This window comes from Colossoma macropomum, unplaced genomic scaffold, assembly GCF_904425465.1.
Source record: "Colossoma macropomum unplaced genomic scaffold, Colossoma_macropomum, whole genome shotgun sequence".
In the NCBI taxonomy this organism is placed as follows: domain Eukaryota; kingdom Metazoa; phylum Chordata; class Actinopteri; order Characiformes; family Serrasalmidae; genus Colossoma; species Colossoma macropomum.
In genome coordinates, this window is record NW_023494805.1 from 40,090,256 (window position 1) to 40,107,781 (window position 17,526).

Here is a 17,526-nt window from a genome sequence, read left to right on the forward strand (position 1 = left end):
CTCTGAATGACACAGTTTACATTTAATCATGCAGGAATATTGATATTTTGAGGTTTTCTGCTTGGTGTCATAAGTGAAGTGTGGTGTGTTATCACTAGTGTTGGCACTAACAGTGTTTTTCGGTTCTACAGACATGGTGAGGACCTGATAGTCACGCCTTTCGCTCAGGTAAATGTGTCACTGACAGTCAGTCCGGTTCATCCAGGCCACATTCAGTGCTTTATCAGCTGATTAACTCAGATGATTTACTGCATCCATCTTATATTTTGTTTCCCGAACTCCAGGTGCTTGCTAGTCTGCGTACAGTCAGGAATAACTTCAGCTTTCTGACCAATGTGCCGTGTCCCTCCAGCAAGTGAGTCCCTTTTTTCTTACTTTACTGTAGTTTCCAAACAATGTGACAAAGTGGCCACTAGAGGGCACCCTTACTTAAGGGTTTGAGTTACTGAGGCTTTTAATTTGTAGGTGTTTGCTGTCACTGTAATGGAAGACTGTTGCATCTGCTCCAAAACACACAATGCTGAAACCCTGCTTATGCATGGAAATGAACTTCATGCCATGGACTACAAAGTTTTTTTTTATTTACAGAGTATCATTTTTGTTATTTTATGAGATGAATAAATCTCATAGATCCACAGAAACAGCAAAGATCATCATATTTACTGCCCATTAACTTTAAAAAGACATGTTTACAGTTAACAGTGACTGAAAAGGGCCACAGACTGTATTAAAAATACGACAAGCAAATAAATAGAATAGAATAATGTTATAACATAAACATGTAGTCTACAGTCTGACAGAGACGTACTATGTATTGCACAATTTAAATTAATATTATATCATACATACAGTACTGTGCAAAAGTGAGAGACCACCCTTCACTTATTTAATTTCCAGCCAACACAGCCATAAAGTACAAGGTATTCATTTTTCAGCCTCAGGAAAGAAGCAGATCTTAAAAAATAAATCTTTAGAAATAAAGATCTTTAGAAATAAAAATCTTATTAAAAAGGACATGATGTGCATTTTTATATCTGCACATATATATTTACATTTATATTTATGTGTATTTTATGGCTTAAATATAGTTAGTATTATCAAAGCTTTTAATTGCCTATTTCAGTTATTAAAACTGTGCTGGTTTGGTTGCGCCACCTGACTTTTCAGACTAATGACGTTTGCTTAGACACTGTAGAAACCTTTATTCTTGAACTTGAGTTTAAACCAAATTTTTTCAAATACATAAACATTATTATAATTATTACACATTTTTATGGTTCTCCTGAGGTCATAACACTTGACATGGTAAACTGAACCGTTCTAACCACGACTCAAAAATCAGATTTTTTACTAATTTTGTGAAAGGGCTACTGGCCTCAGTATTGCACCATGAAGGTCACTTGGGGTCTTCTTTATGATGCAATATGCTGCCCCTTCTTTTGTAAAAGCCTGTCAAAATAAAAGTCTTTTGTTTTGGTTGTGCCACCTGACATTTGAGGATGTAAAAACTTGCGGACAAAAGTTTTTCAGTGAATTGAGTATTTTTAAAGTTGCCTTATTTTGCAACATGTTTCTTAAAGTTTTCAAACATAAAATCATCAAACTATTTTATTTATAATTTTATATAACAATTACTTTTTTGGATAGTTTATTTAATCAGCATATATGGTTGGATGGTTGCACCACCTGACAAACCAAGGTGAATTTTATATGGATGCTCTGACAACAGTTTCACATAAATCAAGTATTGTTAAATAACTTGATATGTCATATATTTATTAAGTTATTTGTTAGGACAATAATGGGCTTGGACACAAAACATGCATGCCATGTCAATGACCGCTATTCTTATTCTGTGCTCTCCTCTGTTTTTCCTTCAGGAGATCACCAGTGACGACTCAGCCACCTTTAACTAGAGCCTGTCTGTCAGGTAAGGCTGTTAGATCACTGTGGAGTAAATGCTGATATTGCAGAAAGATGCAGTGTGTATAAGAGCTGTCTAACAAAATACGATGTTTTTGTTTGTTTGTGATATTTTTTATTCTATGAGCATTCTGACTAACTTTAGATGAGTTTCTATGGGTGTTTTAATGAATCAAAGCCTTGTGATCCTCAAAAATTAAATCATTTCAGTAAAAATAATGCAGGCCAATCTTTTGTATAAAAGGTTGTTGTATAAAAGGTTCACTAATGTGTGCTTTTTAATATATTGCAAAGCGTTTGACATTTCCAATATGTAGCGATATAATGGCCGTAAAGTATTTGGTCCATATTGTACAGGCCTACTACGGACAGTTTGGGGGTTTTTAAACTGTGGGTCATGACTCAGTGGTGGGTACAAGTGGGTCGCGAAGATTAGAGTGGTCAAGAATTGTCATTAGGAAATGTCAGCCAATGACAGTTCTAGAGTGTAAACAGTGGCCAAGGAGTTCTCTTCATCAAATGCTGCTGATCCTCCTGAATGCCTCTGGCTTATCTAGATGTTGTTTTTGGACACTTCAGACGTTGACTTATGTGATGATTTTGCAGGTAAGGATTTCTTTCTGATTAATCTTTCACGCAGATCATGTTTGTGCAAGCAACACTGCACAGTAGAACGCTGCACCACCACTCCTGCGTCAGCTAAACCTTCCTGCAGGTCCTTTGCAGTCATATGGGGGTTTTGCTTTGCCTTTCTGGCCAGCATGCAGCATTTCTTGATGACATTTTAGAAATTGGAGTGGAACTTGAGAGCTGAAAGCTCTTTTTTCATTTTATAGCCTTTCCTAATTTGTAAACATCAGTTAAACTTCATTTTCAGATCCTCAGCCAGCTGCTTAGAGCCCATGGTTGTTGATTGTTAGCACAACGTTTGAAGAGTCAGTATAAAACAAGCTTTAGCTTAGTTAATCGTCAGTGATCAGAGTTCAGAGCTGGCTGTCCTTCTAAACTGGCTGACAACATGTATCAGAACAAACGTAAAACTTAAAGTAAAACATATAATATCCAACTAAATATTAATGAAATGTTAGTGAAACAAATATTAATGCGTTCATACTGAAGGTAAGAGCTGGATTACGTCTGAATACAGAACAGATAAGCTGTGGTGAACTGAAATGTTCCAAACCTGCTACATTTTGTCCAGTGGAGATTTTTCCTGGTTAACTGAATCCTCTGAATTACGAGGTCGTTAAGGAACGGAAATATGAACGTTGCCGCATGCAAGCTAATACTGTTGTGCACTGAACTAACACCATAAGACCTTACCTGAATACCCCAAACGGACCAGCAAGCTTTGTCAAACGTGGTTGTTCAGTTGCTTCGGCAGGTTTAGACTATAGTTTGAGTAGCTGGTGTTTCTCTATAACAGTGTTAAGGTTTATTAGTTAACTTACTTTCACACAACGTCATTTCAGTGCTCAGGAGTGTTAGCTTGTTTGTAGCATTTTCCATATTTTGACTACTTAATGACCTCATAATCCAGAGGATCTGATGACATTTGGGGGGGAAATGTGCACCGGATAAAATATGCCGACTTTCTAACCTGTACGCATTTTGACATCAAAGCATGCTAATATTTGTCATTCTAAACTACACAAAGACCTGGTGACGCCTGTGAGTTCCATTGTGCATGTGCAGTAATCAAATCTAACGGCAAGAGGCAGCAGCGTCCAGCCTTCCGGAAAACAAAAGAAGAAGAAGCAGGGATGACAAATGCATAATGTCAATTATTTCAAGAGACCGCAAATCGACAGCAACACAAAATGGTTTTTATCCCTCTTGTTCATTCTCCTCACTCCGTCTGGCTGGTTCCACCAGGGAGGACGGTGCTTTTAGCTCCTTTGCCAAGGTAAATGGGCTGGAGTTACTTAACACACATCTGCCAACCATCTGCAAATATCTTTATTATTAACGTTAATAATATTTGCCTAACGTTATGTAATTTGTAAGCTTGTTTGCTTGTTCACCAGGTGTTTACATTGGCAAAGTAACATTAAATTATATTGTCTGTGTTTCACTGTCTGTGTTTACATGAAAAGAGTTTTGCCAATCCGATGGAACACATTCTGATTACAGATTAAGACTGAGGTGTTTATTCTCACTCTACTCAACACCCTGATGAAAACCTCCATTCACATGCTCACTACAAGTAATCAGATCCAAAATGATGCGCAAGAACCACTTAGTGTAGACGTTACCATGACAACCAGCATCACGTGAGTCCAGTCAGAGTGAGACGAGCAGCAGTGAGCAGCGCTTGTGTTTTTGATTACTTTAAAATGATGTCAGACTCAGGAAAACATCCTTCACGTGTCCTTATTAAAGAAGGCCGAGAGGAAGACGTCGTGTTCTGAGACACATAAGCTGGACGTCCGTCCCACCGCCGTCTTTTAGAGATCAGAGCATAAACTTCGTCTCCTCTGCAGACCAGTTTCTGCTCCACCATGTTGAACGGTATAAACTCTCACTATGACGTGACGAACATGATCAGAACGGACTTAAACTTTCTGATAGGGAATGTAATCAGATACAGGCGTTTACACGGATATTATTCTTCTGTTTAACAGATTATTTACAGGATTACCCACCTCGGATAGAAACTGTATTCCGAATGGCCTCAATCAGACTAGACTATTCCGATTGAGGTGTTTACATGGACGCATTCTATTTATTAACAGATTATTAGGCTGCATGTAAACATGGCGAGAGAGCAGCAGGCCCTGTTGAATAACTGAACTTGACTAGCATATTTTCCCAAGGTTGGCAGCTCTGCAGACGGGGTCTGGAACATTTCTGTTTACTACAGGGTGCAATATTGGCAATTTGCCATTTATTTTTCCCAAAGAGAAAACATGCCTAGACTCTGAGCTCCTTATACAGGCATGAGGCCGACTTCAGACAGCTAATACAGTGTTCATGGTCAGTGTTACGTTGACTGGACTAGCAGCTCTTTAGTTCGTCTTCAGTGGTGCACGGGCACAGATGGACCCTCCCTACAACAGCTCTTGGTGTTCTCTGATATATTTTTCTTTTTGTGTTGTTGTTAAGCTTGTGCTTGACCCAGATTTTCTTGAAAGAAGAATAATGAGCATAAAGCTTATGAGAAGACAGAAATGAGTGTGTGCATGTGTGTGTGTGTGTGTGTGAGTGAGTGTTAGGGGGGATGTGAAAGTGTGAGTGAACCACATTGTGATGTATTACAGAGTGAGAGCTTTTACGCAGCTAAACCACAAAGAAAAGCAGTGTGTGTGTGTGAAAGTGTGGGGGAGAGTGGAATGAGATGTGTGTGTGTGTGTGAGTGTGTTTGACGTCTGCCAAAGTTTGATGCAAGCTGGCCTTATTATATTTGTGTTCGACTCCTTAAACTGCAGACGTATTATTCAGTAACTACTACAAATTATTCATAACTACTATATATTATGCATAACTATTATAAAATATTTAGTAACTATAATAAAGTATGCAAACCTCTACACATTTTTCAGTAACTACTATTACATATTCATAATTACTGTCTAAATTTATTAATTGCTATGAATTATTCAGTAACTACTATATAAGTAACTGCTGTTACTTATTTATAACTACTATGAATTATTCGTAACGGCTATAAGTGGTTTAGTAACTGCTATAATAATTTATTAATTGCTGTTAATCATTCATTACCGCTGTGTAGTTACTACGCCTTCTGCCCAGTGACCGCTGGGATAGGCTCCAGTTCCCCATGCAACCCAGACGGATAAGCGGCTTAGTGTGTGTGTGTGTGTGTGTGTGTGTGTGTGTGTGTGTCACTACTATGAATTTTCCTGAATCTATTTATTATTCAGTAACTACTACCACATTCATTATCTACAAGAATATATTCACAATAACTATTATTTTTTCATTATTATTACTAGAAATTACTAAAAAATGTATATAAATTATGCATAACTATGTCATTCATTACCTTTTATTAATTATTAATAATTAATGTTAATTATTTAGTAACTTCTATAAATGATTCCATATCTACCATGAATTATTCAATAACCTATGAATTATTCAGTTTCTATTATGAATAATTCAGTTTCTACTCTGAATTATTCAGTTCTACTGTGAATAATTCAGTTTCTAATATAAATGATTCAGTTTCTATTATAAATGATTCAGTTTCTATTATGAATGATTCCATTTGAACTGTGAATAATTCAGTTTCTATTACGAATTATTCAGTTACTATTATGAATGATTTAGTTTCAGGGCCAACAACACACTCCTGATTTTTAATGTGCTTTTACCAAAAGCTCCATGTTTCCTAAGGTTAATATATCTTATTGTTTTCTAATAATTACATAACAATTATGCCGTTATTCTTGGTATATATGTGCATATGTGTGATCTTTTGTTTTATACATGGTATAAAACACCTGTGTGTGTGCGTGTGTGTGTGTTAGTTCAGGTCAGGTGGAGGTGGCTGTAGCGCAAGTGAAGCAGGCCTGTGAGCGGAGGGGGGGGCAGGGGATTGTGGGATGTTTTGGTTCCTGTTTCGTGGTCTCTGATGCCTCATTGACGTCAGATGCCGCCCACCAACCAGCTCGCTCACTTCCTGCCTGCATGAATGGGCACTCCTCACCGCTTGGAGAGGAAAACATTCACGCAGACTCAACTCCCCCCACTGCCCCCCCAACACCACCATCGCACACACATAGTCGTTAAAGACGTTGGAGAGGTGTTTCTGCTCACCTCACGTTTTTCAGTGGAAATCAGAGTACAGTCTTACTCTGTACACTAAACCACCCTGCGGTGCACCTCCACGCTGACGTCCCAGTTACGGTACCTGTCAGTTTGATTTGGCCACTGGTGACTTAAAGGAATAGTTTGTCAAAAAGATGTTCACAGTTTTCCCCTCACGCTTAACGTCGCTGATTTGTTCAGACGTGTTTACTGTCTGTCGTTGGCACATTGGAATCTGATTTGTGTCTGTTGTACTGCAGAACAGCTGAATGTTTAGGTGACGCTGGGTTGCTGTGCAAAACATATACATGTTTAATTAATTTCTGATAGATTTTAGGTAGATTTTGTCCTAATTTCTACAGGGAGATTCACTCGAAAGAGGCCCTGAATATTCTGTAATAACTCTTGCTAGGATGAAGCGATCTGAACAAAACAACGTGCAATGAGCTCCTCAGTATATGGAGCTTCGAACAAGCCAGGATGCCCCTGCGTCGGAGCGATGAGGTAGGCGCCGGACAGCCGTCATGACGTTTAACCTCCATTTGCAGCGTCCGGGTGCAAACCCCCGTTCCCCTTCATGTGTCTGGCAGAAAACGGAGATCACTTCCAGCATCGCATGTAATGCAATCGATTACACATACGTCACGGTATGTAGCATATTTTTAGGTTCAGATCGCTTCATCATAACGGGAGTTACAACAGAATATTCGAGTGAATCTCCCTGTACATTCTATAAAGCTTTATGTATCAGCATTGGCAATGTACATGAATAATATCAAGTTTTGGCATCGGCTCACAACCCTATATCGGTGCAGGCAATAATATTAATTAATATAATTAATTTTGTAAATGTAAAGTGGATTACAGGTCAAACTACACAGGAGAGGGTAAAAAAGTAAGAAAGTGAAGTGATTTTTTTGCATTGGCCTCATTACGTTTCCTTTTTTCCAATATGCTGAATTCCGATAATAAACGGTAACTGCATTAAAATGAAGTGTGTTCTCTGTAGAGGATGTGTTCACTTATCTCCACTTAAACAAACTATGCCGTTTGACCAGGGCTGTCAAACTTATACAGCTATATTGTAATTTAGACCGATATCTAGTTAAATCTGCCCTTGTGGATTCATTCCTGACGGTGGTGTCGCTCAGTGTGTCAGAATTAAGAACTGAATGGAATTATCAAACGAATCCACTGAGAGCGCAGAATAAACAACACTTCACGCACGTTCAGCAGAAATGCCAGAGCATTCAAAATAAGAGTCCTGTATAATTCTACTGTTAAATATGGTGGTACTTGATTTAATCGAGCACTAAAATACAAAAACTCCAGCAGCACTGCTGTGTCTGATCCACTCGTACCAGCGCAACACACACTAACACACCACCACGTCAGTGTCACTGCTTGGGAAAATGTACGGGACTTTTATTTTATAATGTCAGATGACGAACGCTAATCTACGTTAAAAAAACAAAAAAAAACAGGATTTTTCATGGGAGAAGATCACCAGAAGTTTGCAAAAGTTTGTGCGCCCCTGGTCAAAGGGCATGTTTAAATAGAACACACTGCTGCACATTTTAATACACAATCACTGCTTATTTACTGAATTTTTTAAAAATTGATTCTATTTTTTCCCCCCAATATGCTCATCAATCAGTCAGCCTGTGTTTTCACTCGAAAAATTCATTGAAGGTGACCCTCATTTTCAGTGTAGCCGAGCATTTACGACATTAAAGGGACTGAAAAAGAAATTAAAATGGAATTTAATGATAAAACACATTTTTAGGTTAAACTAAAATAAACAAAAGTACATGAACAAATTAACAGAAAAGCCAGACAAGATAAAAGACAAAAGAGGTAAGAGACCAATTAAGATTTGATCAAGAGAGAGAAATATAAAATTAAACCAAGATAATAAACCACTGAATAAGATTTCGAAATAAAAGGATGAATAGACAAACTAAAATTTAAAACGGTTAAGTAAAAGGATTATAAAAACAGTAACAGAATGGAGGTAAAATAAAATGAAATGAAATAAAATAACAATGTCAAACAATAAACAATTGACTTAAGTTCTCTGAAGAGGACGTATTCATTTATTTTCACTTATAAAACCAACAAAACATTTAATTCGACCTGGTTTGTTCAACGTTTTACCCGCGACTGTGTAAGTTAACTGTTTGCCTGAAGGCCGAGGTGCTGTGCGTGGGATCTCTGCACACCTGCGTACACAGCGTGCTGCTGCTGTTTGGCTGCTCCTGCGCGACAGGCTGTTTGAATTAGAGCCTTTGAAACAACAGAAGCGGCGCGGCGGAGGAAAAGAAAGATTTAGTTTCACACTCGCCGCGTTTTATTACTGCGCTCGCGTCATTCAGCCTGCAGCCAACGTCCTGTCCCTGACCCACACTTCTTTAAAACCCTTCCAGAGAAAAACGCAGAGAGGAGAGAGAGGAAGAAGTGGGGAGATGGAAAGCAAAAGAGTGATTGAAAGAGAGAGAGAGAGAGAGAGAGAGAGGGGTAGGTAGAGAGAGGTTCACACTTTAAAGTGAAGCCAGACTCTTGTGGAGAGAAGAAAGTGCTCGTGTTTTGTTCTCCAGCTGTTGTGTACAGAATAGACATAGGCACAGTATGAGTGAGGAGGCCATGCAGGAGGATTCAGGCTCAGGCAGGTCAGACTGCTGCTGATGGTCACCCTGCAGGCGAGGAAAGACACAACAGCTGACCGCCAGCTTTAAACCTGAAACTGACTGACCAACACAGCCTCTTTCTGTCTGAGCAGTTTCCGCCAGCAGAGTGAAAATTTTTAAATAATATAATCAAATAAAATATTTTCCTGTAGCTCTGTTATAAAACTAGGGCGCTGTTGTTGCTCTGTGTATGTTGAGCTGCTAGAGAGCAATGATGAGGTGCAGGGGGGATGTGAGAACCCCCTCCTGTGAAAAACAGCTCACACCTCTACACAAAAACGACCGTGCTGAGATAAAACGGACGACTGCGTGTCATATTTTCTTAATATCAAACAATCCTGCACTGCTGACACAATAAACGCAGCATTTGAACATGTTTTTGGAAATGTTGACTTACTCGCTCACTTACAAAGAAAATCCAGCCCCTGGTTTAGTAAGTTAAACATATTTCCATCAGAACGTGAAGAGTTTCATTCCAAAATGCTGTATATCCATTTGTAACAATAAAAAAAATACTGTCCTATGTTTTCATGTCACTACCAAAACACAGAGTTTTAGTCGGTGGGCGGAGCCTTATTTTAGCCACACCCCCGCATTTTAGAACAGGAAGTGACGCTGCATCCCAGTTAGATCCCATTGTTTTGGAGTAAATGTGTCCCAAAGTCTGAAAATCAGTTTGAAACGTTAAGAATTGTCACTACTGAAACACATTTTCTGCATTTAAGTAAACTTTTAAGTGAATTTTAATATGTGTGTTAACTGTTCAAAGTTGTGTTGAGTTCTGCTCAAAATAAGCTGAAATTGTCACAGACTGAACTGTTCAAAGCTGTTTGCTACCGAAACAGTCAGTACTGAAACATTTGGTAAAGTTTCAGTTGTGTTATGATTGTTTTGCTACTGACAAAATTGAATGGTCAATCATTTGTTTTAATAAAATGAACATAGTTTAGTTATAGGGTCACTCAGAGCAAAAGGATTTTAGTCTAAAGTCCAAGTCTTTTAAAAGTGTGTTTTCAACTCTGAAACAGTTCGGTAGAATCATCTACGTCACTAAAAAATAATTTTTTTAATAGTCTGGAATGCATTTTGAATGCATCCCTCCATCAATGTTACTGAAGAAAAAATGCTTATTGCAAAAAGTGAAGAGCCTCCAAAACGAGGCTGATACTACATTTTATGGCTGCTGTGAAAAAGCGTTAAACAGGGTTTCCCAGCACTTTTACAAAGCAGACCAAACCGCATCCCACAACAGTTCTGATGGACTTGTAAGGAGTGGATAGTTGGGAAATGTTTTGTTTCCAATGTTGGAGTAACTGGACAGCTTCATTGTCTCATTCACTACATACCACACATAATGGGTCTGGCGCATTAGCATCCCCAGCGGTGATAAATCCGCACTTTATGTGTCTGTTTTCACATTTTTCTTCCTGGTATTGTTGTCATTTGCGTATTTGATGTGTTTTTTCAGGGTTCGTGTTAAAAATAAGTGTGTTAATGTTTCAGTTTCCTTGTTTTTGACTTCTTCACTCACTCTAGCCAACTGAAAGCAGCCAATAGTAACCTACAAACACACAAGGCCTTGCAGAACGAGAAGTAGGCTAATATATTTAAAATACAAACATAAGATTTAACATGTTATGAACATTTAAATGGCGAGAATGAAGCATTAAATGGAAAACAATGTTAAAATTAGTGGTCACAAATTTTTATTGATTCTGATTTCTTGACAAACAGAGTGGCTGATGGATGATTTTTTTGGCCAAATTTGATTAGCCTTTATTTTATAAAGTATATACTTATATATATATATATATATATATATATATATATATATATATATATATATATAGTTGCTCCAAAATGTCAGAGCACAATACACGTTTCCACTCCGCATCAGACAATTTCTAATGAGTCTGAGCCCAGAGAAGTCGGCGGTGTTGTGGATGCAGTGATGGATGGTGTTTATTGACAACAGTTTTTTCAAAGTATTCCCAAGCCCATGCGGTGACCTCTATCACAAACACATGCCGGTCAAAGGTTGCAACCATTCAGTTGTGATGTGGTGTTCGGCCTCACCCTTTATGCACATAGATTTCTCCAGATTACCTGAACCTTTTGACGTAAGTATTCACTGAGGATGGTGAAATGCCTAAAAGCATTGCAGTCACTCATTGAGGACCATTGGGCCTCTTTCACCAACCGTTCTTAAATAGAAAATCCTTCTTAAAACCCACTTACGCAGTTTTCACGAAGATGCTGACCTTCACCAGTGTTTTCTTATTTGGGATCTATTCTTGGATAAGAACAGAATCTACACACACTCAAGAGCACAAAGGTGAGAACACGTCATGAATCTGACATAAGACTTTTTCTTAGGAACTTCATCAACACATTTAAGAAGAAACTTAGGAAGCATTTGGTGACCCAGTGTTTTTAAACTGTTGCATTATTTATTGACACATTTTTTTGCCAAGCACCAACAAGCCTTGACCCGTCCTTACTCTTAGAGGACAAGGCCTTTCCTGGATATTCTCTTCATGCTTGCATCACCTGTTCACGGTGTTTTTTGAACATTTCACTATGTTCCTAGTCTTAAATTGCCCCTTTCTCAATGTTTTTAGACCGCAGGCATCTAAAAACATTGGCATCGGTTTCAGAATGAGACTATACTGAAAACATAACAATGAAGTTAAGATAAAACACTAAGGCCTAATCCCATTTCACCCCTCGCCCCTACCACAGAGCCCGTAGCCCTATGTTTTTTCGTGTTTACGTCTAGGGGTGGGGTGTCCTGATTGTTGTTAAGATAGAGGGGTAGGGTGAAGTGTTGGGGCTACATGACCCTCCAAACAGAGGTTTTTCAGAGACTCCAAACAGAGCGTTATGAGAAAAAAGCAAGATGGCTGCACAAGCGACTGAATAAACTCACAAATGTGAGAATTTTCTCTGTTATAAAATTAAAATAACCACTGTATTGTCTTAGTTTAATGTCGTTTCAGTGTATTTTGGTCCTTTTCTTCATAACAAGCATAAAAATCGCTAATAGTATGCTAATGTCTCAGTAGCTATCTAGCTAACTTTCCCGTTCCACCTTAAATAGTCCAGCAGTTTTGATGCCTGAAGTGCCAGAATGTAACTGCTGCTCCGTTTAAGGTGGAACGGGAAAATTCAAACAAGAAGCTGGTGAATATCTGACTTCAGCTTCATATCACTGAAGAATTAGGGGTGGGTGATAATAAATAATTGCCCCCCTCTTTGAAGGCATATGATGCCCTAAATGTAACTAAAGCCCAGCAGTGAGGAGCTGAACTTTACCCTCCTCTGCTGTCACTGCAGACTGGCAGGGTCGCCTACAGAGCAGCGCTGGTAGCTGTTAATGAAGTGATGCTCTTTTTATTTGAGGGTCCCATTTCAGAGGGAAGATTTCAACCACTACCCCTTGTAACTCAGTTCCAAGAAGCAAGGTAACACTCGAAAACAAGGGGTAGGAGTCATTATAAGATATGGGACTAGGCCTAAATGTCTTCTGACTGAGGAGTGAATGTCTTATTTTACACACTGAACAGTGTTTACACACTACATCAAACTCTTACTTTAAAATAAAGCAGGGAAAATGAGGTTTTCTGTGTCATGAGCTGTTTAAGGTGTTGGTCCATCAGTTTCTATGACACGTATAGCAGCTGAGATGTTTCTCCTGCCTGGACAATAAAGAATAGAATAGTGTGGACGTTTGTCACGCTTGGCATTATCCGCCTTAAAAACCATTCACTTGTGGTGTTCGGCCTCACCCTTTACGCACAGAGATTCCTCTGGATTACCTGAACCTTTTGACATAAATATTCACTGAGGATGGTGAAATGCCTGAAGGCCTTGCAGTCACTCATTGAGGACCACTGAGCCTCATTCACCAACCGTTCTTAAGAAGAAAATCCTTCTTGAAACCCACTTACGCAGTTTTCACAAAGATGCTGACCTTCACCAGTGTTTTCTTATTTAGGATTTGTTCTTAGGTAAGAACAGAAACTACACACACTCAAGAGCACGGAGGTGAGAACAGCTCTGCGTTTTAAGAACACGTCACGAATCTGACATAAGACTTTTTCTTAGGAACTTCCTCAAGAGCACACTTAAGAAGAAACTTAAGAAGTATTTGGTGACTGAGGCCCAGTGTTATTAAACTGTCGCATTATTTATTGACACATAAAGAATAGAATAGTGTGGACGTTTGTCACGCTTGCCATTATCTGCCTTAAAAGGAGATCAGTGTCGGTAAGTGACGAGCAGAGATTGTGATGACACGGCGCAGGAATCTGATAAAGTCCTGAAGTGGTTAGACAGGCTGTTGCATACGTCAGCACATACATGACTGCCTGGATGAGTATCTGAGCGCTTTCAGTTTTATTACATGTAAGCTGTTTGCTGTGAGGCAGGGCGGCGCAGGATGTGTAAACAGTGTGTGTGTGAGTATGTGCATGTGCATGTCATCTGCGTAAGCACACAGGCTGCTTCTCCGCGGTCACGTTTGTTGGTTTGCATGCCTTTGCATACAGTAGTCTGCAGAAGGCAGAGACCACCGTTCATTTATTCGTTTCCAGCCAAACCGGCCCTTCATTTCACAGCATCAGGAACAAGAGCAGACAAGATATTGTTGAATGCCAAAGTTTGGGCACCCCCGGTCAGACCACATGCTTTGTTGATTTATGAGTGAAAATAAGTGAACACTTGCAGTACAATGAAGTTAAGTATGGCATTTTTCTGCTAATTGTAGCGCAGAGTTTCCATTTATTGGAAAAATACAACAAAAAAATAAAAAATGCCCAACTTTCCCATTGAGTTACATTTTTACATGTTTAATTTTGTGAACTTTGTTCCAACAGGCAAAAACAGTGGAAACTACCTTTTTACCTATTTTAGATTATGGTGATATTTTTATAGGTACTTCAAACATAACATTGCACTCACTGAACTGTATGAAATGGTTGGCCTCCACTTTCAGTGCAAAGCCAAATTCAATGGATATTTTTGTCTATAAAGTGTTTATTGGTCCGCTTTTTTTTGTTTGTCTGCATTTATACTACAATTTATGTTCTGATATGAGTGAGAATCTCTTGGCACCTCACAATTCGATTCGATTACGATTCAGAGGCTGCGATGCGATTATTAAACGATTATCGATGCATCTTGGTGCACAAAGTCCTCACACAGTGAGAAAATAGAAATGCTGTATAGAAAAAAAATCTATACAGGATTTCTTTTTTTCTCACTGTGTGAGGACTTTGTAGCTTTAAAGCATCATATTTGTAATGATCCATAATGAATTTACTTCCAATATCTTTTATTAATAAATCAAATAAGTGAATACGTCCAGTACAATGAACTTAAATATGGCATTTTTCTGCTAATTGTAGCGCAGAGTTTCCATTTATTGGAAAAAAATACAACAAAAAATAAAAAAATGACTAACTTTTGCATAGGCCACATTTTGTGTTTTATTTTTTCTCAATATGTTCTCAAAATTTCAGCATTTCACTTTATTTAACAGGCAAAAAAAAAACAATGGAAGCTCCTTTTTACCTATTTTAGATGGTGATATGGTAGTATTTTTATAGGTACTTCAAAAACAACGTTGCACTCATTGGACTCTGTTTATTATTCTGCATTAAGAATTATATATAAATTTATAACAGAAATAAAGAATTTATAACGGAATTATTATGAAATGGTTGGCTGGCCTCCACTTTCAGTGCGCAGACAAATTCATTGGATATTTTTGTCTATAAAGCGATTATTAGTTAGCTTCCTTCATATTTGTCTGCATTTATACTACAATTTATGCTGTAATAGTTATATTCAGCTGGACGTTCTGATAGTACGGTCTGAATATGATGAGGCAGCTTTTAATTACAGAGCTCCATCTGCGTGGAATGATCTGCAAAAACATTTGAAATTGACCAGTAAGTACAGCAACGTGTTTCGGTACAGGATGTTTGCAATTACATAGTTCAGCATACAACAGAAAATCACACAGAACCTCAAAAACTGTAACACATATTTTTTTAAATCAGTATTTAGTGCGTCCACTCTGCCTTTATTCATTTCAGGAGACTCGCTTTCAGTTATTCAAAGAAATCTGCAGGGATGTTTTTCCACACCTCCAAAGTTCAGTCCAACAAGTTGGTTTTGTATTTTCTGCTTCCCACCTTCCAAATAATGCCATTTGGTGGTGTTGAGGTCTGGACTCTGTGGTGGTCAGTCTATTGGTGTTTGTTATGCACCAAAGATCTGTACCATTTTTAAAAAACAGAAACATATTTCTTTACTTTGGTCTTTAACTAGTTTTTAATAGTTTCCTTTGTTTTTACTGGAATATTACTGTTATTTTTACTTTCTTGTTATTTGGATTTATATTGTATTATTTTCTTTTTATTATACTTTAATCTTGTGCTTTTTAATTCTAATTATTAATATATTTTTCTGCTATTTATTAGTTGTATATTTTGTTTTTATTTTTGATGATCTTTTTTCTCTTCTTCCTCTGTTGTTTTTACTTTGTGAAGCACTTCGAGCTGCATTTTTAATCTATGAAAGGTGCTGTATAAATAAACATTATTATTATTATTATTATTATTATGAGAACACCGGCAGCATCTTCATTTGATTTACAAATATTCTTCTTGGAGCTTGATTTTCTCCTCTCTCTCAAAGATGAAAGCTTTAAGTGCTGTTTATCTGACGGGGGGCGTCTCCCAGCTCTTCCAGGTGGTTGTTAGGAGGCCCATTTTCTCTGTAGCTTTTACTGAATTCTTGACGTCCAGTTTTGGAAAGTCTTTGACTTATATTTAAGTATTTCCTTAAACATGAATAACTTGTACTAAACGGCTGTTTTGACTGGAAATGAAATGAAGGATGCTCTCTGACTTCTGCACAGTGCTGTATGTATGTGTATTAGCGAGTGTGCGTTGTCAATGTGTTAGGGTGTGTTAGCTTGGCGTGCTAGCTGTGGAATGTAGCACCTCAGTGGTGAGTATGTGCACTCAGCATTAGCTGATCACAGCGGGGGAGGGCTAGTCGCTGACTTACAGCAAGTCATTAAGGTCACACTGCAGGCCATAATCTGCCTTTTTCCTCTAAACACTGACGCTTTCAGTAAAGCAGCCAGCAAAAGCGCACTCACTCAGACAGTGACTTATGGTGTCACCCTCCACGTCCTCGCGCCTTCCTGTCTGGCTGAGCTGATGCTAAGGACTTTCAGAGAAGCTCGGTCAGCAAAGAAAAACTGCAGCTGCTGTAATGTTGATGCTTCCTCGCATTACAGTTAAGGACACGTTGGTAAACGGCTCATATCCTGAAATTTTCTTGTACGTTCCTTTTTTTCCCCCGCAGTCCACTCATAACAAGAGATGCACCGACGTCTCTTATTTACTTCTGATACCTGGATCAAAATTATCATCTGTTAAATTTCTGTTCCATGTCTAAACAGCCAAATAAACCAGGAAAAACCTCCGAAAAATAAGCATGATAGCAGCTCAGCGACGGCTAAGAGCTACACTCACCACAGAACATGTTCAGCTTTCACTCTAACACCAGTCCCTCGACTATCCCTCTCAGATATCCTCTGAAAGGGGGTTATTTTAGCATCAGTTAGATGGAACTGAGCCTGCGCTGTGGTGTTTGGCATGTTTGGCCTGCTAACTAAGCTATCGCTAATTTGGAATCTGGTTAGTGATCAGTTAAAGCAGTTTTAAATAGTAGTAATATTTTGTCTGTCTGTCAGTCTGGCTTTCAGAAAGAAAACATAGCACTGATACTGATACCACTGAAGTACTTAGTGACATAATTAAGGCTCTTGATAGTAGAAAATCATGTGCTGTACTATTCGTAGATTCATCAAAAGCTTTTGATGCTGTTAACCATAACAACTTGTCCCGATTGGCTGGTGTTGGGTTCTCTGACAAGGTTATAGGCTGGTTTAGAACTTATTTAAGTAACAGATGTCAGCGTGTACTTTTTGATGTTTTTTTTGTTTTTATGAGAGGCTTACTATTAAAACTGGGGTGCCACAGGGTTCCATTTTGGGGCCCTTGCTGTTCACGATATGCATTAATGACCTCTGCCATCATGTTTTAAATGCTGATATGCGTTT

The 17,526-nt window shown here is 38.4% G+C and overlaps 1 protein-coding gene across 1 annotated transcript in view; it reads left to right on the forward strand.

Annotated features, from left to right (window-relative positions):
- Window positions 1–17,526, forward strand: part of pde4bb (phosphodiesterase 4B, cAMP-specific b) — a 54,686-nt gene that overhangs the window by 12,344 nt on the left and 24,816 nt on the right. The window contains exons 3-5 of the mRNA XM_036596159.1: window positions 132–168; window positions 285–355; window positions 1,881–1,930. Coding sequence (XP_036452052.1) covers window positions 132–168; window positions 285–355; window positions 1,881–1,930 — 158 coding nt within the window. The remainder of the gene's footprint in view (window positions 1–131; window positions 169–284; window positions 356–1,880; window positions 1,931–17,526) is intronic.